Source organism: Dendrobates tinctorius, unplaced genomic scaffold (assembly GCF_039654945.1).
Source record: "Dendrobates tinctorius isolate UK_male_01 unplaced genomic scaffold, ASM3965494v1 ptg000060l, whole genome shotgun sequence".
Lineage (NCBI taxonomy): Eukaryota > Metazoa > Chordata > Amphibia > Anura > Dendrobatidae > Dendrobates > Dendrobates tinctorius.
Window position 1 is genome coordinate 17160001 of NW_027361728.1, and position 27656 is coordinate 17187656.

The 27656-nt window shown below is 45.6% G+C and overlaps 1 protein-coding gene across 3 annotated transcripts in view; it reads left to right on the forward strand.

Moving 5' to 3' along the window:
* The window catches only part of MCCC1 (methylcrotonyl-CoA carboxylase subunit 1), a 139054-nt gene that overhangs the window by 58185 nt on the left and 53213 nt on the right, over window positions 1–27656 (forward strand). For all 3 annotated transcript variants that reach the window (XM_073578756.1, XM_073578758.1, XM_073578757.1), the window contains 5 exons: window positions 4151–4262; window positions 4720–4801; window positions 17736–17863; window positions 18997–19180; window positions 19875–19984. In XM_073578756.1, the coding sequence (XP_073434857.1) occupies window positions 4151–4262; window positions 4720–4801; window positions 17736–17863; window positions 18997–19180; window positions 19875–19984 (616 nt within the window). The remainder of the gene's footprint in view (window positions 1–4150; window positions 4263–4719; window positions 4802–17735; window positions 17864–18996; window positions 19181–19874; window positions 19985–27656) is intronic.

A 27656-nucleotide genomic window follows, 5' to 3' on the forward strand; every position in this document is an offset into this window, starting at 1 on the left:
TCAGAGCGCACTCTACTCGGGCAGTGGGCGCCTCTTGGGCGCTTCAGCACCAGGCTTCGACGGAACAGGTTTGCAAGGCAGCAACCTGGTCCAGCCTGCACACATTTGCCAAACATTATAATATCCATGTTCAGGCCTCGGCGGATGCGAGCCTGGGTAGAAGGATTCTCCAAGCAGCGGTGGCGCACCTTTAAACAAGAGGTGCATGTAGCTTGGATCGGTGAGTCAGTCTCCCACCCAGGGACTGCTTTAGGATATCCCACAGTATCTGTGTCACCCAATGAGGCAAAGGAGAAACATGGATTTTTGTGATAACTCACTGTAAAATCCTTTTCTCCGAGACGCTCATTGGGGGGGATAGCACCCACCCTATTAGCCAGTTGGCTCTTGTTTTGTTTAAATTAATATGCATTTACTAATTTGAAATAAGGGTGGTGTTTTGGACATGTTGTACCTGTATTAAGGCTGATTTTGTTGTCCTCCTACTGCTTTGGCACCAAACTGATTTCCGCCCGCAATAGGGGCGATTGTGTGTACGGCGGAGGAGGAGCTAACCTCTTTTTTTCACTTAGTGTCAGCCTCCTAGCGGCAGAAGCATACACCCACAGTATCCGTGTCCTCCAATGAGCGTCTCGGAGAAAAGGACTTTACGGTGAGTTATCACAAAAATCCATGATTTTTTTCTCATTAATGTACACTCTGCACCCCATCTTGATGGGGGAAAAAAACAGAAATGTAGATATTTTTGCAAATTTATTAAAAAAGGAAAACCAAAATATCACATGGTCATAAATATTCAGACCCGTTGCTCAGACACTCATATTTAAGTCACATGCTTTCCATTTCCTTGTGATCCTCCTTGAGATGGTTCTACTGTTCTCCTTCATTGGAGTCCAGCTGTGTTTAATTAAACTGATAGGATTTGATTTGTAAAAGCACACACCTCTCTATATAAGACCTCACAGCTCAAGGTGCATGTCAGTCCATATGACAATCATGAGGTCAAAGGAACTGGCCAAGGAGCTCAGCGACAGAATTGTAGCAAGGCACATATCTGGCAAGGTTACAAAAGAATTTCTGCTGTACTCAATGTTCCTAAGAGCACAGTGGCCTCCATAATCCTTAAATGGAAGAAGTTTGGGAAAACCAGACGCCTTCCTAGACATGGCCGTCCAGCCAAACTGAGCAATCGTGGGAGAAGAGCCTTGGTGAGAGAGGTAAAGAAGAACCCCAAGATCACTGTGGCCGAGCTTCACAGATGCTGTAGGGAGATGGGAAAAATGTCCACAAAGTCAACTATCACTGCAGCCCTCCACCAGTCTGGCCTTTATGGCAGAGTGGCCCGACGGAAGCCTCTCCTCAGTGCAAGACATATGAAAGGCCGCATAGAGTTTGCTAAAAAACACATGTAGGACTTCCAGACTATGAGAAATAAGATTCTCTGGTCTGATGAGACGAAGATAGAACTTTTTGGTGATAATTCTAAGCGGTATGTGTGGAGAAAACTAGGCACTGCTCATCACCTGCCGAATACAATCCCAACAGTGAGACATGGTGGTGGCAGCATCATGCTATGGGGATGTTTTTCAGCTGCAGGGACAGGTTGACTGGTTGCAACTGAAAGAAACATGAATGCGGCCAAGTGCAGAGAGATCCTGGATAGAAGAGAGAGAACCTGGATGAAAACCTCTTCCAGAGCGCTCTGGACCTCAGACTTGGCTGAAGGTTCACCTTCCAACAAGACAATGACCCTAAACACACAGCTAAAATAACAAAGGAGTGGCTTCAGAACAACTCTGTGACCATTCTTGACTGGCCAAGCCAGAGCCCTGACCTAAACCCAATTGAGCATCTCTGGAGAGACCTGAAAATGGCTGTCCACCAACGATCACCATCCAACCTGACGGAACTTGAGAGGATCTGCAAGGAAGAATGGTAGAGGATCCCCAAATCCAGGTGTGAAAAACTTGTTGCATCATTCCCAAGAAGACTCATGGCTGTGCTAGCTCAAAAGGGTGCTTCTTCTCAATACTGAGCAAAGGGTCTGAGTACCTATGACCATGTGATATTTCAGTTTACTTTTTTAATAAATTTGCAAAAATTTCTACATTTGTTTTTTTCAGTCAAGATGGGGTGCAGAGTGTACATTAAAGGGAACCTGTCACCCACCACCACCACCCCCCAAGGGCGTTTTTAGCTAAAAGACACTTTCAGCAGCACTAAGACTGCATTCTGTGAAGGTGGCTCTTCTGTTTCTGACCCCCCATTAACGCCAAAATATAGACTTATAAATAGTTCCTCATACCTGCATTCTGTCACAGAGGTATGGAGTGTCCCTCTGTTTAAGCCGCCTCCCAGCTGTCCATCAACCCCCCTCTATAGTGTCCCTGCACCGCCTGCTTCTTTTGCCATTACATGTTGTCGGGCGCCTGCGCTGTGACAATAGTTCTCAGGCATGTGCAGTGCACGCTGCCCGGGAACTGCCATTAGGCTATCGCGCCTACGTGTTTCTGCGTCCCCAGATCCCGCCCCGCAGTGTGTTATGAAGTATTCACACTGCGGGGCTGGGGCTTCCGCAACACGCAGGCGCGATAGCCTGATGGCAGTTCCTGGGAAGCGTGCACTGCGCATGCCCAAGAACTGTTGTCACAGCGCAGGCGCCCGACAACATATAACGGCAAATAGAAAGGAAGGAGGCGGTGCAGGGACGCTATAGAGGGGGATTGAAGAACAGCTGGGAGGTGACTTAAACAGAGGGACACTCCATACCTCTGTGACAGAATGCAGGTATGAGGAACTATTTATAAAAGTCTATATTTTGGCGTTAATGGGGGTCAGAAACAGAAGAGCCACCTTCACAGAATGCAGCTGTAGTGCTGCTGAAGGTGGCTCTTTAGTTAAAAGCGCCCTAGGGGCGTACAGGTTCCCTTTAATGAGGGGGAAAAAAAAGGAATTTTTTTTTTTTTTTAATTTACCAAATGGCTGCAATGAAACAAAGAGTGAAAAATTTAAATGGGGTCTGAATACTTTCCGTACCCACTGTTTACCGAATCTAGTAAAAATATTTCAAAACCAGTGTATACTCCCGGTTGAAGTTGGAAATTAAGTCGATGGAGCCATTATACCCAATAAGTATTTTGGAATTAAAATCATAAAACTGGTAGATTCAGCTAAGTGATTAGTTGATTAAAGGGAATCTGTCACCTCATTTTTGGCCTATGAGATGCGGCCACAGCCATCAGGGGCTTATCTACAGCATTCTGTAATGCTGTAAATAAGCCCCTGATGTAACCTGAAAGATAAAATAAAAACGATTTAGATTATACTCACCCGGGGGTCCGGTCTGGTCCGATGGCTGTTGCGGTCTGGTCCGGCGCCTCCCATCTTCTAGCGATGACGTCTTATTTACTTATGCCACGGCTCATGCGCAGGCGTACTTTATCTGCCCTGTTGAGGGTAAAGTACTGCAGTGCGTCGGCGCCGGACCTCTTTGACCTTTCCAGGCGCTTGCGCAATGCACTACTCTGCTCTGCCTTCAACAGGGCAGATACTTTATAGTACACCTGTGCAGGAGCCGCAGCAGAAGTAAGGAAGAGGACGTCATCGCTAGAAGATGGGAGGCGCTGGACCGGACTGCGACACCCATCGGACCGGACCCCCGGGTGAGTATAATCTAACTCGTTTTTCTTATCTTTCTCGGTTAACTCTAAAATGAGTGTTCGGATGTATTCCATTGGTTAGTGGGTTGGGCAGTGAGCTAGTCCGGGCGGATCCATGAGGTCATCAGGCTGGGTTGGTCCATGAGGTCATCACAGTGGGCGTCGTCGTGAGTGAATTCATGTAGCACATGGTGGTTGACCAAACAGGAAATTCCAGTTCCATAAGCACATGGTATGAGGCAAGCAGGAAATGGCAGCCATCTTTAGTGTCACACTTTGATCTGAAAAAGCTCACGTAAGGTGAAATAATACACTTGAGGTTAATTAAGTATTTGAACTTAAGGCTGTCCTTAACAACAGGAACTCTGCAATCTATAAAGGGAGGAATCGATGGATGAGTTAGAATATCACCTTGCTTGTGTATAACCGCTGTACTGCTGTTTTTATGTTGAACGTTTTCTATATTGTTCTTATCTTTTTGCAATTCCCAGACATGTCGAAGTCCAAGTATTTGGTGACCAACATGGAAATGCAGTCTATTTGTTTGAGCGGGACTGCAGTGTACAAAGAAGACACCAAAAAATCATTGAGGAGGCGCCTGGGGTAAGTCAGTCATCCTGATACCAGGGAACTTTAGAATTGAGCCATAGATGACAAGTTCTATGAATAAACAGTTCTTTTCATATAGATTATCACGTGTTGGAGAACTATTGTTATAAATAGATTAAGTACTACAATAAATGTTCAGTCCTAATGATACAAAGGTGGAAAATAAGTTGGTTACCAGTATCATAATTGAAAAGGTCCATGATGTATAAGGCAGAGCCTAATGGGTTGATGATATCACTGATTTGTCTGGTTTCTTTTCACTTGAAAATAACAAGGCCTTCTACTAGCCTGTACTACTATCAGGATAAACAGATACCTGACCTAACACAACCATAACTGCAGTATAAGTAGGGTCCCAATTAACATACTACTTTAAGTCTGTGCACATGGAGAGTGTATAATCTTGGCCATTAAGGAAAATTTAATTTTGTCTGCATTTCCTTCTCTCTAGCCTGGAATTAGTCCTGAGGTGAGGAGGAAACTTGGAGAAGCTGCTGTGAGAGCTGCAAAAGCAGTTAACTATGTGGGTGCAGGTATGTTTTAAAGCGGCTTTCCTGTCTAAGAACAGTCTTCAACCAGGACAGTTTTGACTCCGGGCAGTGTGCAATGCCTTTTCACCTGTATTCCCCATATGAGTGAGCAGTCATGTGACTGCATACATGTGATTTGCATACTTGTGGTCACATGTCAACTAGACTCCTGTGTGTCTCTAAATGTTTTAATGAGAAAAGCAGATAATAATCTAGTTGCCCTGTGATCACATACATGCAATCCTACGGCCCACTTGCGCAGAATCTGTGCATCATGCAACTATTTTTCTTTTCAGCAAGGAAAACCCTTTTTAAATTTATTACTACCAAAGTAAGTATATGTCATAAGTGGTGTGACAACACAGCGTTTAATCTTAATTATCCAGAAGTAAATTCTGGAGGCCCAGAGACCAAGGATATTATCTTTATGTTGACTTTAGAACTTGTGTTTTTCTTTGGTTGGTCAAGAAACACAGACTATTGTTTGTACAAGCCTGGATGTTGATTTTTGAGTTGATGATTGTTGTAACTTATTGTCTGTTATCTTGGATGACAGGGATGCAGGGTAATTGAACAATAGATGTTTGCTGATGTAGTTGGGCTTTGTTTTTACCTTCAGTATGCCATTGTTTCTGCTCTAGCGCTGTGGTCCCTAAGTACTTGTACTAGATTTGGTGCCTCTTAGTGAATAGGCTTTGCCAATACCAAAGCACATTTATGAGAGACCCGGTGTATACTACTTTGATCACACAGTGATGATCTAGTGATCATCCATCAATGTTGACAAGTACAGAAACACTTTAAGGCTATGTGTGCACGTTGGGTATTTGCTTGCAGAAATTTCTGCAAGGTTTCTGCATCTCTTGGCAGAAAAATGCAGCGGAAAATACGCGTGTTTTTGATGCATTTTTTTCATGCATATTTGTAAATCCATAGAGCTAAATAAAGATATATTATTTAAAAAAAAAAAAAGAATTGTGATGTAATTTCCTTGTTCAACCTATTCTTTTTCATTCCCCATTTTGGACTTGAAGACCATAATGTCAATACATACCATGTTTAAATTTATAATGTTTACACACACAAATATAAGTGAAAAACTTCCTTCTTGCCCCCAATGGGGGTGGTGTTTTTGTCCTTCCTCATTCTCGGGTTCTCTACCAGAGGCCTTGAAATTCGAGGGTTCTGTGCAGGATTTTGGTTGTTTCCAGCAGGGCTGTGGAGTCGGTAAGCCAAACCTCCGACTCCAACTCCTCAATTTCCATGACACTGACTCTGACTCCACCAAAATGGGCTCTCCGACTCCACAGCCCTGGTTTCTAGCATTGCGCCTTTCTGGACAGAGTGTTCAGATGTTGCTCCTGGGATCTGTTGTAGCCATTTCCCCAACTTAGTGGGTCACTGCTCCAAGTGCTCCTTTCACCACTGGAATCACTGTTGCCTTCCCCTTTCTCATCTTCTCCAGTTCTCCTTTGAGGACCTGGTATTTCTCCAGCTTCTCATATTACTTCTGATGTTTCTTTCACTTGGTACTGCCACATCTATTATCATTGCTGTCTTCTGATCCTTGTCTACTATTGCAAGTAGCCAACACCTGCTTATCCGTCTGGATCTTGAAGTCTCACAGGATTTTAGCCCTTTCATTCTCCACCACTTTCTCTGGGGTCTCCCAACTGGACTTAGGGAGACTTGGCCCATATGCTGTACAGATGTTCCTGTATACAGTTCCCGCTACTTGGTTATGGCATTCGGTATACGCTGTTCCTGTTTGCATGTTGCATCCTGCCACTCTGTTTTGGACTGTTTCTGAGGTTTCGTTGCATAGTCTGCACCTTGGGTATTATCTTGTGTGGTATATTCCTGCTTCTATGGATCTGGTTCTTAGTGCTTGCTCTTGTGCTGCTATGATTAGTGCCTCTGTGCTGTCTCGGAGTCCAGCTTTCTCCAGCCATTGTTAGGATTTCTCCATGTCAGCCACCTCCATTATCTGTCGATGGTACATGCCATGCAGCGGCTTGTCTTGCAATGACGCTTCATGTTCCTGTTCTTCCTTCCAGATCTATTGTTGCTGCCTTAGGCTTTCTCTCACCATCTCATCTTTTGGTGCCATTTTTCTGATGTATTCCTGGATACTCATTGTTTCATCCGTGATGGTGGCTTGGATGCCTGTCAAGCCTCGACCACCCTCCTTTCTGTTGGTATACAATCTTTGGGTGTTAGACTTATGGTGGAGACCTCCATGCAGTGTGAGGTGCTTTTGTGTCTTCACATCTGCAGCTTCCATCTTTCCTTTTGACCAGCCCACTATGCCAGCACGGTATCTGATTACTGGCAGGGCATATGTATTGATGGTGCGGATTTTATTCTTCCCATTGAGCTGGCTCTTCAGGACCTGTCTTACCCTTTGATGGCATTTGGATGTTGCTACTTTCCTTGCCTCCTCATCATGGTTACCGTATCCCTGTGGGATGCTGAGATACTTGTAGCATGTCTGTACATCTGCTATGTGCCCTGCTGGTACTTCCACTCTCACTCTTGATTATCTTACCTCTCCTTATTACCAACTGGCCGCACTTCTCCAGTCCGAAGGATATCCCGATGTCTTCACTGTAGATCCTTGTCAGGTGGATCAGTGAATTGATGTCTCGATTGTTTTTTCACATACAGCTTGATATCATCTATGTAGAGGAGGTGGCCGATGGTGCCTCCAACCTTGAAGTTGTATCCATAGCCAGACTGTGTAATAATTATCTGGCTGAGGGGGGGGGGGTTAAAGCCTATGCAGGACAGCATTCTGGACAGTGCATCACCTTGGTATATGCTGCAATTGATGGTCACTTGGGCTGATATATATATATATATATATATATATATATATATATATATATATATATATATATATATATATATAATTATACACATAAATAGAAAAAGGATTCGGGTGCAAGCCCTTCAGGTACATACCAAACCTCCAGATAGTCCATCAAAAAAGAAAGCAGCAGGCCATGTTAGTTTTCAATAAAGTGCTTTTTTAATAGCCCATATGGCTATGTGCCCATGCAGCAACGTTTCAGTTCAATGGGTGTGAACCTTTCTCAAGCATTACAGTGGTGATGGGTGAATGCCTTTTAACCCCTCAGTGACAGGGCCAATTTTTTAAATTCTGACCAATGTCACTTTATGTGGTGATAACTCTGGAACGCTTCAACAAATCCCATTGATTTTTAGATTGTTTTTTCGTGGCACATTATAATTTCTGATAATGGTAAATTTAGGTTGATATGTTTTGTGTTTTATTTATAAAAAAAATATCAGAAACGTGACAAAAATGTAAAAAAAATGCAATTTTCAAACTTTTAATGATTATCCCTTTAATCCAGAGAGTCATACCACACAAAAACATTAATAAATAACATTTTTCCATTCTACATGACGGCACCATGAGAGAGGATCTGCCCAGCGAGGACAGGAAACCTTCAAGATAAAAGGGGCGGCTCCTCTCTCCGCATCAGTTGGTTTCCTGTCCTCGATGGGAAACCCTCAAGATGAAAACCTCTTGAAGATTCTAGAAGAAAGAAGAAAAGCAGAGGAGGCCTGGGTCGGGTGATTACTGGCAGGCACTGGTCTGCTACACCCGTCACCAGGTACCAGTTGTCGCCTCGGGGGCCATATATTCCTATGTCCCCCCTGAGCGAGTGCATGGCCACAGCCCGTGAGGCAGATGCCCGGGTGAAGTATTGATGCCTTCGGAGACCACGGTTCGTGTACCCTCCTTGATGACCAAACATGCCCCATAGAAGTCCACGGAGGCCACATTTTGGTGCCGCTCCCTGTTGACACATAGTGGCCATGCAGCCCGTATGGCACATCGGTGCCTGGGCAGTAGTTAAGCTCCTCGGAGGTCACGTATGTATACCCTCCCTGTTGAGCAGATAAAAGCCAGGAGGACTGCCCAAGGGGAAAATACCTGCAGTGGTGGCAGTGCTGTTGCTTCCTCCGAACCAGGTAGGACACAGTGTACGTGGCTCTCGGATTCGTCGGCAGCAGGCGAGGGGGCATGGCATGGAAACGCGAGATAACATGCTGCAGACGCACACCGGAGTTAATACGGGCGCGTACCGGAAATGACCCGGGTGCGCACCGGAAGTGAAACTGGGTGCGCGCATCAGGTATGTACACCCGGGCACAGAGTGAGGAATAGAGGCCGTCTATGGCCGGGTGGCTTGTCTATGGCCGACACCACTGACCGCTTCATTTACGGGCGGGCGCGTTCCGGGTGTCAGTCACAGGGGGACGCGGCAGGAATCAGAGAGAGCGCGCATCGGTTGTGGCCGGGGGCGCGCATACCTGCCTGTTATGAGTTCATTTTCCCCTTCACCATTGAGGTCTGATGAACTCCCTCTTCTGGTGAAGGAAGGTAGTGAGGCTGATTACCAAGCACCTGAGCTGGGAGAGGATGACTGGGCGACGGGGATCTCTGACTGGATATAAGGCAGCCGACACCCTTCTGCCTCGCTGGTGATTTCTCTGTGGCATTCTAGGAGACCAGTCTGATTCCTGCTCCTCAAAAGCTAAGTTTTCTGCTTTGCCTTTTTGCATTTGTGTTTTGGTTTTAGTTTGCCTTGCTTTTCTGGATTCTGCCATTCCCTGCTGGGGTGAGCTGACTTCCTTTTTTGTCGGTTTGCTCTGTCTTCAGAAAATACCTGAGTACTGACATAGTCTTTTTGAAGCCTAGCGTCTTCAGGGCCTTTTTCCCTGTCAGTCTGTTGGCTCTTATTTTGATAGGGTTTTTCGCGGATTGCAGACAGCAGCTTTCCTATCCTGTCCTATCTAGTTAGCTTGGGCCCCATCATTTGCTCAGTCTATCTTTCTATCTGTGTTAGTGTTTTTTCTTCTTGCTTCACCGTCATATGTTGGGGGCTGCCTATTGCTTTGGGGTCTGCTCTGGGGCAGTTTAGATTTCCCTTTCTGTCTTTAGGCTAGGCAGTTCTCCGGCTGTGATCGAGGGGTCTAGGGCATCGTAGGAACCCCCCACGGCTACTGCTAGTTGTTGTTGATAGGATCAGGGGTCTGCAATCCGATAGCTGCCAACTTCTCTGGTTTTCTGGACTTAGCTAGCATTTCTGTTTTTGCCTCCTACGGTGACTCATTCATAACACCTGCCTTAGCCGAGGGTGCGCGCACATACACCCGGATAGTTTACAAGAGAGCATGGGCACTAAAAGCAGACAGCGCTCACCGGATATGGTTATCTAAAAATAAAGAATGTCCTTTATGCAACAGCCCCCTAGGAACACCCTGGAATAAAAGATTGTCCCAGGATTGTATTAACAAGACAGTAGCGGAGGAGACACCCTCATTCTCTGACAATCTGAGATCCCTACTTCAAACAGAGGTTTGCAAATCAGTGAGGGCATTACAATCAGCCGATACGGATAGCAAGACTAGAGATAGATCCAGCCCCTCAGTGGTCTCTCAGGAGGACTCCACAGGGTCAGAGGAGGACTAAGATAAATCCTGCTATTCGGATAGCAGTTCTGACAAGGAACACGCATTCCCGGTAGAAGCTACAGATAAGCTTATAAAGGCAATCCGATCTACTATGGGACTGGTAGATGAGCGAGCAAAAAAGACTGCTCAGGAACTTATGTTTAGCGGGTTGCAAAAGAAAAAACGTAGAGCCTTCCCTATCAACGAACAGCTGGAAGGACTCATAAAGAGGGAATGGGAAAAAGCAGAGAAGTCCCAGATAATCAATTCTCTGAAAAGGAGGTACCCCTTTAAGGAAGAGGCATTCTCATCCTGGGATAGAGCTCCAAAGATTGATGTAGCGATTTCAAAAGTCGCCAAAAAATCCTCCCTACTCTTTGAGGATTTAGGTTCTCTAAAAGAACCTCTGGATCGAAATACAGACAGTTGTCTTAAAACAGCCTGGGAGGCCTCAGCTGGGGCACTAAGGCCCGCCATCGCGGCCTCTTGTGTGGCTAGATCCCTAAAAATTTGGGTTGAGAACCTGGAGGATCAGCTAGTGCAAGGAGTCCCCAGGGAGTCTATTCTGGAAGCAATGCCGGCCATCAGAGCAGCGGCAGTCTTTCTCGCTGAGGATTCAGCAGATTCAGTCAGGCTAGCACCAAAATCGTCAGCCTTAACCAATGTGGGACGCCGTGCAGTATGGCTCAAATGCTGGCTGGGGGTCACACAGGCAAAGATGAAACACTGATCTCTGCCATGTGAGGGAAATTTCCTGTTTGGACTTGCATTGAATGACGTATTTGAAGAAGCCGGCGACAAAAAGAAGAATTTCGACGCTCCTTTCAGAAGGGCCAAAAATTCAGAAGACAGGGATCGAGACAGAAACAACTCTGACAAGCGATCCAGAGGCGGGAGAGACTTCTATTTCGGCAAGCCCTCAAAAGACGCCAAAAAACCCTCCCAGTGACGGTCCTTCTCAGGTGGGGGGAAGGCTCTCTCACTTCCTCCCAGCCTGGGAGAGGATCTCATCCAGCACCTGGATCCGGCAAATTGTAGGGCCGGGTCTGGAGTTAAGATTCCACCACTGGCCGCCACGAAGATACATGCAGACTCCAGTACAGTCATCTCAAGAAAAACAAGAAAGTCTGGAGGGGGGGGAAGTATTATCACTCTTAGACAAACATGTCCTGGAAGAAATTCCGGAAAAGGAAAAGAAGGAAGGTTTTTACTCCCCCCCCCCCCCCCCCCCACCCCCTATTTCTCATAAAAAAAACAGACAATTCCTGGAGGACGATTATAAATTTGAAAGGCCTCAACAAATATCTGATAGTCCCATCATTCAAGATGGAAACGATAGGTCAGCGGTGAAGCTTCTCTTTCCGCAGTGCTACATGGCAGTCCTGGACCTCAAGGATGCTTACTATCATGTCCCGATCCGGCAACAAGACCGCAAATATCTCAGAGTGGCGGTCCAGATAAAGTCTCAGTGGCGTCACTTTCAATACAGGGCTCTGCCCTTTGGCGTAGCAATAGCCCCGAGTCTTCACAAAATTAATTGCAGAGGTCACAGCGCATCTCAGGGAAAAAGACACTCTGGTGATACTATATCTGGACGACTTCTTGATAGTGGGAAGAAATTTCTCTCACTGTCAAGAACAAGTCAAAATAGTGATGGAAACACTATAGACCCTGGGTAGGCAGCTGAACCTCAAAAAATCCAAACTGGAACAAGCAATGATCCAGAATTCCTTAGGCTTAACAATGGACTCAGTGGTACAGGAGTGTCGCCTCCCAGAGGAGAAAGAAGAGAAGATCAAAAATCTAATCGTGGCAACATTCAAACAAACAGAAATGACTCTGAGAAGGGCCATGTCAGTGTTGGGGTCCCTAACCTCCTGCATACCAGCAGTAAAATGGGCCCAGTTCCACACAAGAGAACTTCAGTGGTGTGTGCTACAAAACGACCTGAGGCTTCAGGGGCAGTTAAAGCAGAAGCTCACCCTCCCGTGAGGTGGTGGTTACAGATAGTCCTCTCCGAGAGGAGTACCCTGGACATACACAGCCTCCAAAGTAGTCACAACGGACGCCAGTCCTTGGGGGTGGGGATCCCACCTAGACACATTATGGCTCCAGGATCCCTGGGCCCTGGAGGAAAGAAATCTATCCTCAAACGATTGGGAACTACTAGCAATCGAAAGGGCACTGGAAGGATTGTTGACACACCTAAGAGGACACCATGTGAGAGTCCTATCAGACAACCGAACCGCGGTCGCATATGTGAACCACCAGGGGGGCACCCGTTCTCAGTCCCTGATGCAAAAAGGATCATGACTCTGGCAGAACACCAGTTCCTTTCATTATCGGCCCTGCATATCCGAGGCATGGACAACCTGAAGGCAGACTTTCTGAGCAGGAACCACTTGAGGCAAGGAGAATTGTGCCTAAAAGAGTCCATTTTTCAACGGATTGTGCATAGGTGGGGTAAACTCATCATAGATCTCTTCGCCTCAAAAACCAACAGGAAGGTTCAAAAATTCTGCTCCTTAAGTCCAGCCGACAGGACATTGGCAGTAGACGCCTTCAGGATAGAGTGGACATCAGGTCTCCTCTACACCTTCCCTCCAATATGCCTCATTCCAGCAGTTCTGAGGAAGATCAGGGAGGACCAAGCCAGAGTAATTATAATAGATCCCTTTTGGCTGAAAAGACCATGGTTCTACTGGCTGAGAGTGATGTCGGTGATGGACCCATGGGTGCTCACAGAGGACCACGACCTTCTAACACAGGGTCCCTTCAATCACCCTCCAATGTCCGGTCTACATTTGACAGCCTGGAATTTGAAAGGTCACTGTTAGAGAGAAAAAAAGTTTCTCAGCAGGGTTAATATCCACCTTGCTCAGTAGCAGAAAACCAGTGACTACAAAAATTTATGGAAGGATATGGAGAAAATTTTTATCTACCTCAGGCCCAATACAGGAGGGAGAAGTACCGATAGGGGCAGCACTGGAGTTTCTGCAGAAAGGTGTTTAGAGTTGGGGTTAGCTGTCAGCACCCTCAAAGTACATGTCTCAGCCCTGGCAGCCTTATTCAACTGCGACCTGGAAAACAATAGATGGGTGGCCAGGTTTATCCGGGCCTGTACTAGAGCCGACTCTGTCCCATCCCCTACTCCTCCTCATTGGGATCTAAATTTAATCCTATCATCTCTGACAGAAAGTCCGTTTGAACCACTAAACACAACATCAGAAAAAGTGTCAACTTTAAAGACAGCCTTAGTGGCACTCACATCGGCCCGTAGGATTGGGGACTTACACGCACGCAGACCCTCCATACACTCAGGTCATGGACGATAGAGTTGTGTTTAAAGTTAGATCCAGCATTCCTTCCCAAGGTGGTTTCAAAATTCCATAGGGCGCAGGAGATAGTCTTACCATCCTTTTGTCCTAACCCTAGTAGCCAGAAGGAGGAGAGGCTTCATTGCCTAGATGTTAGGAGATGTATCCTGCAGTATATAGAGGTGACAAAACCCTGGAGAAAACAGAGGGCCTTATTTGTCTCATACCAGGGGGCAAGAAAGGGCCTTAAAGCCTCTAAACAGACTATAGCTAGATGGGTGAGAGAGGCCATCATGCTAGCGTATAGTAGTGTAGGCAGGGCTGTTCCAGAGGGCTTAAAAGCCCACTCCACGAGGGCCATGGCAACCTCCCGGGCGGATTGAGCGGACGCCTCCATCGACCAAATCTGTAAGGCGGCCACTTGGTCCTCTCCATCTACCTTTTTCAAACACTATAGATTAGATCTATCTGCTACCTCTGATCTCAGATTCGGGAGAAGAGTGTTACAAGCAGTGATCCCTCCCTAAAGAGAATACAAATCTCTGTAACTCTCTCGTGGTGCCGTCATGTAGAATGGAAAAACACAGGTATATACACATACCTGGTAATGTGTTTTTTCATGAGACATGACGGCACCCTTATATTCCCTCCCTATTGATCACGTCATTAGTTGGGTACATTATTAACGTTATACACTCCCTTGGGTGTTGGAAATTTAGTAGTGTAAAGGATGTATTATTTATGTGTACACTAAACTGCGGAGTTCCTCTCGTGCTTTGTAAAACAACTAATGCGGAGAGAGGAGCCGCCCCTTTTATCTTGAAGGTTTCCTGTCCTCGCTGGGCGGATCCCCTCTCTCGTGGTGCCGTCATGTCTCATGAAAAAACACATTACCAGGTATGTAATACCCGTGTTTCCCACATGTCTGCCTTACATCAGCACCATTTTTAAAATGCCAGTTTATTTTGTTAGTCTTTTAGGAGGTTTAAAAATGTAGCAGTAATTTTTCATTCTTTCAAGGAAATTTGCTAAATTTATTTTTTTGAGGGACCTATTCAGATTTGAAGTGACTTTGGGGGTTCTGTATATTGGAAAACCTCAAACGTGATACCGTTTTAAAAACAGCATCCCCTTACATATTGAAAACTTCTGTCAGATAGTTTATTAACCCTTCATTTGATTTTCAAGAATTAATGCAAAGTGGTATAGCAGGAATGAAAAAGTGTTTGTTTACCACCTAAATGTTGCTAACTTCTGAACTGACCGCTATAGCAGCCAGACTCTAAGGCCGCTATTTGGCCATGAACAGCTATGGCAAACATCAGGACCCCACAATCATGATCTCGGTGTGTCAATTAGATTAAAGCAGAAGCTCCCACAATCTATTAACCATTTATTTGATGTAGTCACTTTTGACAGCAGCAACTAAAGGGTTAAACAGATATGGACGGTGACAACACTGATCGTTTGTGATACAGCAAGCTGACAGCTATAGTGTACAGTTGACAGCTGCTGAATTGTCACCTGTATGGGGATGATATTCTCTTATATCTCAGGTCAGTAAAAAGACATATTGGCTGTCATTAAGAGGTTAAAGCATACAATTTACAATGGTAATTTACAAGAATAAGACAGTATTCACTGTATAAAATACAATCACACAATCACAAGGACTGTGTGTTATCATTTGCACTTTCTAATGATGACACACAGTCCTTGTGATAGTATTTTACTGAAAACTAACATGGTGTGCTGCTTTCTTTTTTGATGGACTAATATATATATATATATATATATATATATATATATATATATATATATATTGTACATGAGAAGGGTATGCATACAAATTACAGTTATCACTTACAGTAAACAAATTAACAATGACAGACTGATACAGAGGGGGAAGGACCCTGCCCTTATATATGATTACCAAGGCCAAGGTTTAGTAATGAACAGTTGTCAGCCAGATACCCTCATTAATAAAAGGTACATAAAGAGTTAAATAAAGACAGACGCGCACACAGTCACCAACCTATGTAGGAGAATTAACATAATTAACCTACATATGCTGTAACAAAACAGCATCTGTCAGAAATCTGCGTGAAACGCAATATCGGTTTATTTTTCAAAAAATGTTTTTAAAAAATTTTGTGGACTCCCGCATAATTTTCAGAACCAGCAGAGGGAAAGCCCAATGGCTCATATTAATATTCTCGGAAGGAGCCAATAGCCATAAAGGTTCCCAAGCTATTAATATCAGCTCACAGCTGTTTGTTTAGCCTTTACTTGGCTAGTCTACAGGGAAACGCCAGAAAAAATTTGACATGGAGTGACCCTATAAAATTGAACCAGCAAAGGCTAGGCAGACAGCTGTGGGCTGATATTAATAGCATGGGAAGGGGCCATGGATATCTGCACCCCCCCAGGCTAAAAACGTCAGCTCTCAGCCATCCCAGAGATGGCGCATCTTATAGATTCACCAATTCTGGCACTTAGCCTCGCTCTTCCCATTTCCCCTGTAGCTTTGTATTTTCTTTGTATTGTCAGGTGACATCAAGCACACAGGTTAGTAATGGTGAGGAGTTAATTAGGCACCTATCCATTACTAACCTCATAGTGAAATTGTATAAAAAAACACAGACACCCAGAAAAAAGTCCTTTATTTGAAGTAGTCTCACAGACTCCTTTATTGAATCTAAATTTACCATACTTACTGAACGCCTAATCCCCGACGCCCTCATCTCCTGCAAACAATCAAAAAATAATAAACCAACATATAATACTATCCGTCTGATGTAGTCCACTTAATACCGAGTGTACCACGGCGATCTCACCTGTAGAACAGTCACATCTGGAGATGTGACTGCTCTATCCAGCCTCCGGCGATACACTGTTGGAGGGATTACCTCTTTTCAGTGTCTCACTGCGCTGCCGTGAGAGTTCACTGGAGTTCATCAGCTCTGGTGCTCTCACAGCACTACCGCTGTGTGAGAAATTTCCCACGCAGCGGTGCCGTAAGGGAGATCAATGGAGCTGATGAAATCCGGTGAACTGTCTTACGGCGGCTCAGTGATACACTGCAAGATTGATTACCTCCTGTCAGTGTATCGGAGGCAGGGTGAGATTGCCGTGGGACACTATGTATTAAATAGACTACGGTGGAAAGGTGAGTATATGTTGGTTTATTATTTTTGATTCTTTGAAGGAGACACGGGCATCAGGATTAAGCACTTGGTGAGTATGTATTTAGTATGTGAATATGTATGTAATTATGTCAATATTTTGATTTTTTTTTTTTTAACAAATGAACACAGGCGTCGGATGATGGCACTATTCTCTCATCATCGGCTCATGCTGTTTGTGTTATATGTGACAGCAGACATGGCCGGATAGGAGTAGTAGTCCTATCAGATGACGCCTAAGTACAAACACTATGGGCTGTTCGTCGCATGGGTACACACCTACAGACAGATGCACACACATTCTCCGCCCGCGCACTCTTCCTCCTTCTGACATAATTTCCTTTGACGATTCTAAGGAAATGCACAAACCTTTTTACACCTGCGTTTTTGCTGGAGATTTGACTGACTCAATTGAAGTCAATGAGTCAAAAACACTGTAGAAACGCAAAAAGAATTGACACGCTGCAGACAACAAAATGCTTCAAATATGGATGAAAATTTACCGATCATGTGCACAAGACTTCAGGATTGTCATTGGATTACCTTGCATAAGTATTCCATTGCGTTTTTGGACTATTTACGCTCGTAAAAAAAAGCCAACAAAACGCATCAAAAAACGCATTGTGTGCACATAGCCTAAAGAGGATTTAGATATACAAATAGAAATAAATAACTAGGCGGCCACACTTTAGTCATTGCCATGGGATCTGTCATATACAGCTGACAGCCACCACTCGCTGGCGAATGAAGGACCCACACCCTCCCTCATTGGTGCACATGAAATGAAAAAAGGATGGGATCTCGATGTATAGTCTCCTCTCAGTTTTCATACCTCTTTACAAGGACATTTTTTGATCTTACCATAAATCCTTGACAAAAAATACATGATGATTATCTCCCCGCTACATTACAGTTGCATCACAATTGTGTTTTTTTTTTTTATAGGAACTGTAGAATTTATTATGGATTCCGAGCACAATTTCTACTTCATGGAGATGAACACACGTCTACAAGTGGAGCACCCAGTCACGGAGATGATCACTGGCACTGACCTTGTAGAGTGGCAACTGCGGGTGAGGCACATTTGTGGCTGTTATTTTTTTTATTTTTTATGTGTACTGTGGTGTATTCTTTACGAAATATATAGCGTTCATGAATTGCCCTATACTGGTACAACTGTCTGCTGCCCTCTCTAGATACGAAAAACAAAGGTGAGGTTGTGTGCAGGATTAGACTGGTGGACGTCAACGCTCTTCATGAAGCATTGCACTTTTTTATTAATTTTTTTATATAAATCTACAGCAATTATCTGGCAAGCAAGTCCACCTCTTTGATCATTGTAGTTTGATTGCAAAAATTGAGTCTCTTTCTACATGTGCGTTAAAAAATTAAAAAATATTTATGTTCAGTTATAAGTAAAAACAACAGAATTAGTGATGAATGGACATTTTTGGATAAGGTGTTATTCGAGCATGCTTGTGTGCTAACCGAGTGTCTTCGGTGAGCTCGAAACATATGGGTCCCCGCGGCCGCATGTCTCACTTATGTTCAACAGCCGCAACTCATGCAGGGTTTTCCTGTTTGTTAGGTAATTCCTGCGTGTGTTGTGACTGTCGAACAGTCATGAGACATGCAGCCGCAGGGACTCAAGCATATTATCCACTTGGTTAGCACACGAGCATGCTTAGATAACACCTTATCTGGGCACGTTTGCTCACCACTAAATCGAATCCATCTTGGAGGCTCAAATGCAAATGTGAAAAGTTCATAAATGTACATAGGGGGGAGGGTGGCGAAGCCTACATGAAAAATGAATGGGCTTGTTTGATCGTTTGGTCCACATGCAGACTGCATACTTTAGGTAGTACGTTCTGTTGCCAATTACGTTATTTGGGGCCCACATAAAATCTCTCATCAGCTGATCGGTGGTATGTTCGGAATTTGGACAGTTTTCTGAGATGACAGTAATTTGTGTAATCTATAGTATAACAGATATAGAAGTTTCATTTAATTAGCGAGAGGTGAAGAGCAACCCATTACCAGGATATGAATACCACTGATGGCCAGCTAGTGGGGTGTACAATATATTTATTTATCCTTATCGAAAACAAGAAAGCATTTTCCATTGTACAGGATCAGGTACAATAATTTTATTTTAGCCACATGATGTTTTTGAACACATTTCATATTAGTCTGACTTTTGCAGGTAGCGGCTGGGGAAAGGATCCCCGTGACTCAGGATGAAATCGCCCTGAATGGTCATGCATTCGAGGCTAGGATCTATGCTGAAGATCCTAATAATAACTTTATGCCAGGGGCTGGCCCCCTCCTCCATCTCTCTACTCCACCAGCGGACATTTCTACACGTATTGAGACTGGAGTAAGACAAGGTGATTGTCTGAATTAATACTTCTCTATAGTACTTTACGTGCAGGGTTTTAAAGTATTGTGACCTAGGATTGATTATAATTGTTAGGGTAATCCCTCAGTGTGTTGTCTCTGAGGGCACAACCAGCCCAATCAGCAGACCAGCCGTAACTGACAGCACTATCCATGTCCTGTTCAGGCTAGTCTGCAGTACCACACACAGCCATATGTACAAGAGTGGCACTGTGTCACATATTACAATGTGATTGCCTCTTCTGCTGATTAGTGGAGGTCTGACAGCCAAAGATAAATCATTGATGGCTTATCCAAAGTACATGAAATTTATTTATTTTTACTCCTTTATATAGTGCCATTAATTCCACAGCGTTTACAGACATAATGATCACTGTCCCCATTGGGGCTCACGATCTAAATTCCCTATCCATATGTCTTTAGAGTGTGGGAAGAAACCGTATAACCCTGAGGAAACCCATACAAACTCCTTTCCGATGTTGTCTTTGGTGGGATATCTATGTTGTATGTCTGCAGATATTATTGCCGATCACAAATCATTACAATGCATTACTTTATGGCAATTAACACGATATGAAATGTTTAGCAAACAGTAGTGAATGTTTTGCTAGTTGTCCAGTTTTTGCTCCTGTAAGTTCACTTCTTGTCTGCTACCTCAATGGTCTGTGTGTTCATAAATGATAGGTGATGAAGTCTCTGTACACTACGATCCGATGATTGCCAAATTAGTCGTGTGGGCTAAAGATCGACAAGCAGCGCTTACAAAATTGAAGTATTGCTTGCAGCAGTACAATGTAAGTAGGCGGTTTTAGACTCTTAACAAATATGTCTAGCTTTTATTGCAAAAGATCTGCTTTTAGGAGACTTGTCAGCATTCAGACATTGGGGAGAATGAACTGCTTTACTTGGGCCATGCAGCAGGCATCATCTGCATCATCACAACATAGAGGACTATGGGAAGAGGACACTCAAATCTAAGGGTGCCGTCACATTGCGCTCATCTTCCTGTTTGAGGACCGTCAGGGCTTGCAGCCGTACCCCGTCACAAAATTAGATTTGGCCTTATGCACCGACGGGACCATAGACTATAATGGTTCCAGCAGAGCCAACGTGTACATATATGCCCGAAAATTATGCACGACAGAGAACATGTTCTCTCTGCCGGCACCATTATAGTCTATGGCCCAGTCAGTACATGCATCCGAATCCCGTTTTGCAGGGGGGTTTCGGCCTCAGGCACCAAAGGGGACCCTCGAACGTGAAGATAAGCGCAATGTGAAAGCTTCCGAAGAGGTCATACAGTACAGAGCAGAGAGGACCTACATACACTTAAAGGGAACCTGTGACCAGGTTTTTGTTACCTCATCTGAATGTAGGAAAAGAGACTCTGATTCAAATGATGTATCACAACTCCTGCTCCCAGTAAACTATCGATTCTTAGATGTAGCATGCGGCAGAGCTCAGAAAGCTAATGTTGCCCATACTCCTGATCCACGGCTTTCTGTGTACATTGCATATTGACAATAAACTTCTAATCAGTGCTGAGGACATGGACCAGGATGCACCTGAGCTGTAGTCTGGACAGTGATAATATCCTGCTGATAAAACACTCATTGTATTGAAAGAGCACACAGCCTAATAAGTAACACATTGCTGAAATCTGTGTCTCCAAACCTCCCTCATGCTGCTGTCAGATTAAACAGCAAAAACCTGCTGACAGATTCCCTTTAAACTATGTCAGTTAAAACAGCGCCTTGTGCTGTCTGTTCAACACCATCGCTTCTCTGCATTAATCGGCAGCTGTTGTATACGCTAGTTTACACCTACAGAGGTTCTTGACAGCTAAAATTCTTGGAAGTGTTCCTTGATGCCTGAATATCGGCAGAGATGGCCATGATGATTTGCATTTTGGAACATGTAGTCAGAGTAATCTTCTACTATACCTTTATGGTGCAGACGCTATACACTTAATGCAAAGTGCCATTGATGTCCTGCACGTGAGTGTGAACTGCGTATTCTAATGCAATGGCAAGGATCCGAGTGCTCATGGTTTATCCCTTTAGGTGCTGTGGCTTGTAAGTGGTTAGACTGAAGGAGGGGTTTTCTATGTCACCTTATTGCACACTTGCATTATTGTATTTTTTGTGTTAAGTTTGTGTTATTTTGAATGATGGAAAAACTTAAATAATGTTAATGTACTGACACACAGTGTAAAGTCAATGTGTGGACTATAACACACTGCTATGAAAAATACAATTAGTCCCACAAGAGAAATTTAAAAAAAAATTTTTTCTCGTAGAGCTACAGCAAAGGGAGAATTAACTTAAAAAGTTATGGTTCACAGAACACAGTGATGAAAATTTTTTTGTGGCAATTTAAGGCAGCGTATCATTAGAAAATGACTTATTTAAATCCACTATCAGGTTATTGTGTTACATGTATTTTTAAATACTTTTTGGCATTTTTTTTCTTAACATGATTTTAAAACAATAAACAAACTTAGTAATCCTGCAATTTTTACACTGGCCACTGGGGATTTTTTTTTTTACACTCAAATTTACTATATTTTTTTCAGGAAGACTTTACAGCAAGGTTCCATATTTCATTGGAGCATTTAAGTGACCCTGCTATATACAGGTAATGGCATCAGGCACACCAATCACAGTACAGCGGACCCTGTGCCTTCCATCTTTTGTGCAGGTTCATTAGAAGCTTCACATATAAAAGATAAGGTCAGGGTCTAACCATTGTGGCTATGAACATGTGTTTTTTTTTTTTTTTTTTTTTTCCTGAAACAATAGGAAGTTAAAATCTAAAAAAAAAAAACTGTGGCAATTGTGAAAATTGCAATTTCTAATACGCCTCATTGGGGGAAACAGAGACAGTGGTGTTATGCTGCTGGCCCCTAGAGATATTTGTGTATTGCATTGCATTAGTACCCGTCAGTGAAAAACTGTCACGCTTTTTTTGGCCATGGCCAACAGGAATGGCTTTTTGTAGGCCTCCTTCTATTTAACTGTTAGGCTACGTGCACACGTTGCGGAAGTTACCGCGGGAATTTCGGAATTCCATTCCGCTGGAAAACCGCATTTCTCCTACGCCTCATTGGGGGACACAGAGACAGTGGGTGTTATGCTGCTTGCGACTAGGAGGACACTAAGTAAACCAGAAAAAGTTAACTCCCCCCTTGCAGTATACACCCTCTCGCTAGATGAGATTTCTCCAGTTCTTGCTTAGTGTCTGTAGGAGGCACTTGGGTCTGGTTTCAGACCCCACCGTTTTTATTTTATTTTTGGATTTTCTGTAAATTTTTATCTTTTAATTAACGGAGTGAAGGGGGCGACTGTTCCTTTCTACGGCCCACTCTCCCCCGAACTATCAACAGGCAAGCACGCGGAGTATACCTCCCCGTACACTTTCCTGCGACGAATGGGGCTGATTCCTCTGACAATGGTTTCCTTACGGTCGGTACTCCACGGATACAAGGGCAGGCGCAACAGGACGAAGCACAGGAGTGCATGGAGAGGACTTGAGCAGCGCTTTTCGGATGCCCTGAATCAGCCCCAGAGCTCTCCATCCCCCTGCCACAGGGTGGATTGATCGAGCAATACCCCTTTAAGACCTCCTCCAGCTCTGCTACATCACCCGGAGGATGAGACACCTGCAGCTGGAAGACCCCGGACAGCGCGACAGTGGAGGTATGGGGTCGGGTCCTTTTCCCCAGGAGAAGCGCGGACTTGGCGTCAGCGGCGGTACACTGGCGCCCTGTCGCGCCCCCCCCCCCCGCCCGGCACTTACAGCGGGGAGGTCAGAAATTTAGTCCCTGGCTTTTCTGGCCTACTATGCCGCAATTTGAATAGCGCTGCCCCCTCCCCGTCCCCGGCGCCTACCTCTGGTAGGCCAAAAATTTAGACCCCGGCTTTTCCGGCCTACTAGGCCGCAATTTGAATAGCGCCGCCCGCACTAACGTCGCTGTCCCCTCTTCTTGGCGCCTCTCATTCCTTACGAGACGCACAATTCTAATCTTGGGGGCCATGTCTTTTACCTCAGCTGCCGTTAACCCTTTCAGGAGCGCTATGCCTGCTCTGGACAGCCGGTTATCGGGTGACACCACAGGGCCACTGCTTTCCTCCCGGGGGACACGGCACAGGACCGTGGGTAAGCTGCATCTGCCCTCAGATTAAAGCTTAACCATCCCTGCAGCTGCAGACAGACTCTGCCGTTAACCCTATCACGAGCGCCATGTCTCAATCTAAGGAGGCTAAACGGGCTGCTAAGAAGCACACTGCATTCTTTTCCGTGTGTACCACTTGCAAGTCTGCCTTACCCAGTGCACAGACTAATCCGTTATGCACGACACAGCACAGGACCGTGGGTAAGCTGCATCTGCCCTCAGATTAAAGCTTAACCCCTTCCCGGCACATTCCCTGCAGCTGCAGACAGACTCTGCCGTTAACCCTATCACGAGCGCCATGTCTCAATCTAAGGAGGCTAAACGGGCTGCTAAGAAGCACACTGCATTCTTTACCGTGTGTACCACTTGCAAGTCTGCCTTACCCAGTGCACAGACTAATCCGTTATGCACGAACTGCGACCCGGACTGCGCCCCTGCCTGCGCTCCAGCGCCCCTCGCCGCCACTGCTGATGGGTGTTGTGAATTCTCTTTCTGGGCTCCCTCTGGTGGTTACTGGAGGTAGTGGAGCTGGTCAGATTGACAGAGGCTTGCCACCTGATACTGATGATGACGTTTGGAGATCTGGGGTTTCTGACTGGTGTATTTAAGACAGCTGACTTCCTTCAATCCCTGCTGGTGATTGTCTTCCTGTGCCTTCTGAGGTCTGATGTCTCCTGCTCTGTTCCTGCATGGTTCAGCTAAGTGGTTCATTTGCTAATCTTTTTGCATTTGATCTGGTTTTGTCTATCTCTGCTTTGTGCGGGTCAGCTTGCTACTGCTGGGGCTGTGCTGGATCACCGCCCATATGTTACTGCTTGTGTCAGTTTGTTCTGTCCCCTGTTATATTGGTCTCTTTTTGCTTTGCTTTCAGTATATACCAGAGTGCTGATATAGTGGGGGCGAAGTCGTGTGACTTCAGTGTTTTTTGTGCATCAGACGTGTTGGATTTTTCAGGGTTTTTGCGTGATTGCAGACAGTGTCTTTCCTTTCCTGTCCTGTCTAGTCAGTTTGGGCCCCATCATTTGCTCAGTTTATTTTCCTGCCTGCGTTTGTGTTTTCATCTCGTATCACTGACAATATGTTTGGGGGCTGTCTATTCCTTTTGGGGTCAGTTTAGATTTCACCTTTCTTGCTTTAGGCTGAGTTAGTTCTCCGGCTGTGCCGAGGCGTCTAGGGCATTGTAGGTACGCTCCACGGCTACTGCTAGTTGTGTGGATAGGATCAGGTGTCTGCAATCCACTTAGTTACCAACCTCTCTGGTTTTCTAGTGGCTTAGCCTGGTCCTGCTATCCTCCTCGGTGACCCATTCATAACAGACGGGCCTCCTGCGTTTAGTACCCCTGAGTGGGCTGCATCCCTGTCACAGTCGGTGGAGTCTCTGACCCAGGCTATATTCTCCCTCCGGGAGGACTCTTTAAGTCAGAAAGCATCCTTACCTCCCGAGGAGGGCCCTGGCGACGGCCGGGAACCGTCCACCAGCAGGGGCCGTACTCGTTCAAGGGATGCTCAGGTCTATAGAAAGCGGACCGATGACACGTCTCCTAGTCACGTTCGCGCTTCAGCATCGGCGACTCCTGTCTCTCGTTCTCCCTCTCCTGAGGTTCACTGCGAGCACGACTCTGAATTCGAATCTGACACGTCAGCCCCCCAGAATCCCCCAACTGATCAACAGGATTCTGAAGTTGGATGAGGAAAATATTCCTGCTCCAGCACACTCTATCTCATTTAAGAAAACCAAGCGTGTGCGCAGGTTATTTACCAGCCATCTGGAGTTTAAGGAAATTGTCCAGAAACATGGGGAACGGCACTTAAGCGGTTCACAGAGCAGTCTACTCAGGCTAAATAGCCTTTTTCTCCAGACCTATTGAAGGATTGGTTACAGTCTCCTTTGGAGGACCCTCCTGTATCGCTTCTTGCTTCTAAAACGCTCCTATCTGTTTGAGGGTTCCTCAGTCAGAAACCACTCCGATCATCAAATGGACTACCTTGCCCGCTCAGATTTTTGAAGCTTCAGGAGCAGCGCTTTTTCCATCTTTTACGGCAATTTGGATCACAAAGGCAATGGACACTTGGGCAGAGGTCTTGATTACTTCCTTCCAGGGCACCAATCTTCCTCCGGAGGCAACCACTGTCGCCAGGCAGATAATTAACTTAGCGGACTTTGTAGCAGACGCTTCTTTTGATGCCGCCAATTGCGCGGCTCAAACTGCCGCTAATGCGATCACCATTAGAAGATCCCTATGGCTCTGCGGCTGGCGGGCTGATGCCACATCTAAAAGATCATTGACTTCTCTCCCCTTTCAAACGGATCGTCTTTTTGGAGAGAACCTGGACCAGCTCATTTCTGATACTACCAGGGGGAAAAAGTAAATTCCTTCCTCAACAAAAGGCTGTTCTGCCGTTTCGCAACCAACAGTCGACACGTTTTCGATCTTTTTGCAACAATTCCGGTTGGTCCTCCTCTACCTTCTCTTCACGATCCCCGTGCAGAGACAGGCTCCCAGGTCTCATACAGACCTAACCGCTCTTGGAAAGCCAGGCCTAGGGCTTCTGGATCTAGGGGAGCTAGATCTACCCAATGACTTGTTGCGGTATCCGGCGGACGCTGACAAAATTGGCGGTCGCCTACTTTCCTACAGCCACACCTGGCTTGCGGTCGTCCACGACAAGGGGGTCAGGGAGCTGGTGTCCTCCAGATACAAGATAGAATTTTCTTCTCCCCCTCCAACTCGGGTTTTTCCTTTCCTCTCCCCCCAAGTAAAAGACAAGAGCCTTCCTTCGGGCTGTTCAGGCTCTAAGGGACGGAGTTATCATTCCCGTCCCTCATCATGAGAGGTTCAGGGGTTTTTATTCAAACCTTTTTGTGGTTCCAAAAAAGGACGGGACGATGCGACCCATTCTGGATCTCAAACTGTTAAATCAGTTTGTCAAAGTACAACGATTCCGAATGGAATCTCTCCGATCAGTTGTTGCTTCCATGGAAAAAGGAGAGTTCCTAGCATCCATCGACATCAAGGACGCTTACCTTCACATTCCGATCTGCCCGTCCCACCAACAGTTCCTGCGTTTTGCAATTCACGAGGAACACTTCCAGTTCGTTGCCTTGCCCTTCGGACTCGCCACCGTCCCCAGGGTCTTTACCAAGGTCATGGCGGCTTTCATGGCCATTCTCCACTCTTGGGGAGTGGTGGTGTTAACCGTATCTTGACGACCTGCTCATCAAGGATCCGTCCCTTCCAGCCTGCGAGGAATCCGTGGATATAACAGTAAATACACTTTCTCGCCTGGGGTGGAAGATAGACTTCGAAAAGTCTTTCCCAAAACCCGCTCAGCAGATTTCCTTTTTAGGAATGATCTTGGACACTTCCCGCGGGTTGGTCATTCTCCCTCCAGAAAAGACCCAAGCCTTACAACAGGCAGTGCGGACTCTTTCCCGACCGGTTTCTCTCTCCATTCGTTTCAGCATGAGAGTTCTCGGAAAGATGGTGGCAGTGATGGAAGCAGTTCCATTTGCACAGTTCCACCTCCGTCCCTTACAACATGCGTTGCTGTTAGCTTGGGACAAGAACCTGTTCTCCCTGGAACGTCGGATCCTTCTGTCCCTGCGGGTCAGGCAAGCCCTCAGGTGGTGGATACTGAGGTCCTCCCTGAATCAAGGGAGGTCTTTTCTCCCAGTAAGATGGTTGGTAGTAACCACTGACGCAAGTTTTCTTGGCTGGGGTGCGGTCTTTCGTCACCACACGGCACAGGGTCATTGGTCAACCCGAGAGTCACGTCTCCCCATCAACATTTTGGAGATACGAGCGATCAGATTATCTCTACGGAGTTTCCACCATCTCCTCGCAGGTCACCCTATCAGGATCCAATCCGACAATGCCACAGCTTTAGCGTATATCAACCGCCAGGGAGGTACCCGTAGCAGGATGAACATGCACGAAGTGAGTCACATCCTCCATTGGACCGAGACCAACCATTTGGCCATATCAGCAATCCACATCCCGGGCGTGGAAAATTGGGCGGCAGATTTTCTCAGTCGCCAAGGCATTGCCTCGGGAGAGTGGTCTCTTCATCTAGAAGTCTTTCAGCAGATTTGTCATCGTTGGGGGACTCCGGATGTGGATCTCATGGCCTCAAGACTAAACAACAAGGTTCCTCGGTTCATTACCTGATCGCGGATGCCCTAGTTCTGCCATGGCACCGGTTCCGGCTCCCGTACATCTTCCCCCCCCCCCCCCCCTTCCCTTGCTTCCGATGGTCATCAAGAAGATCAGAGCAGAGGGAGTACCCGTGAT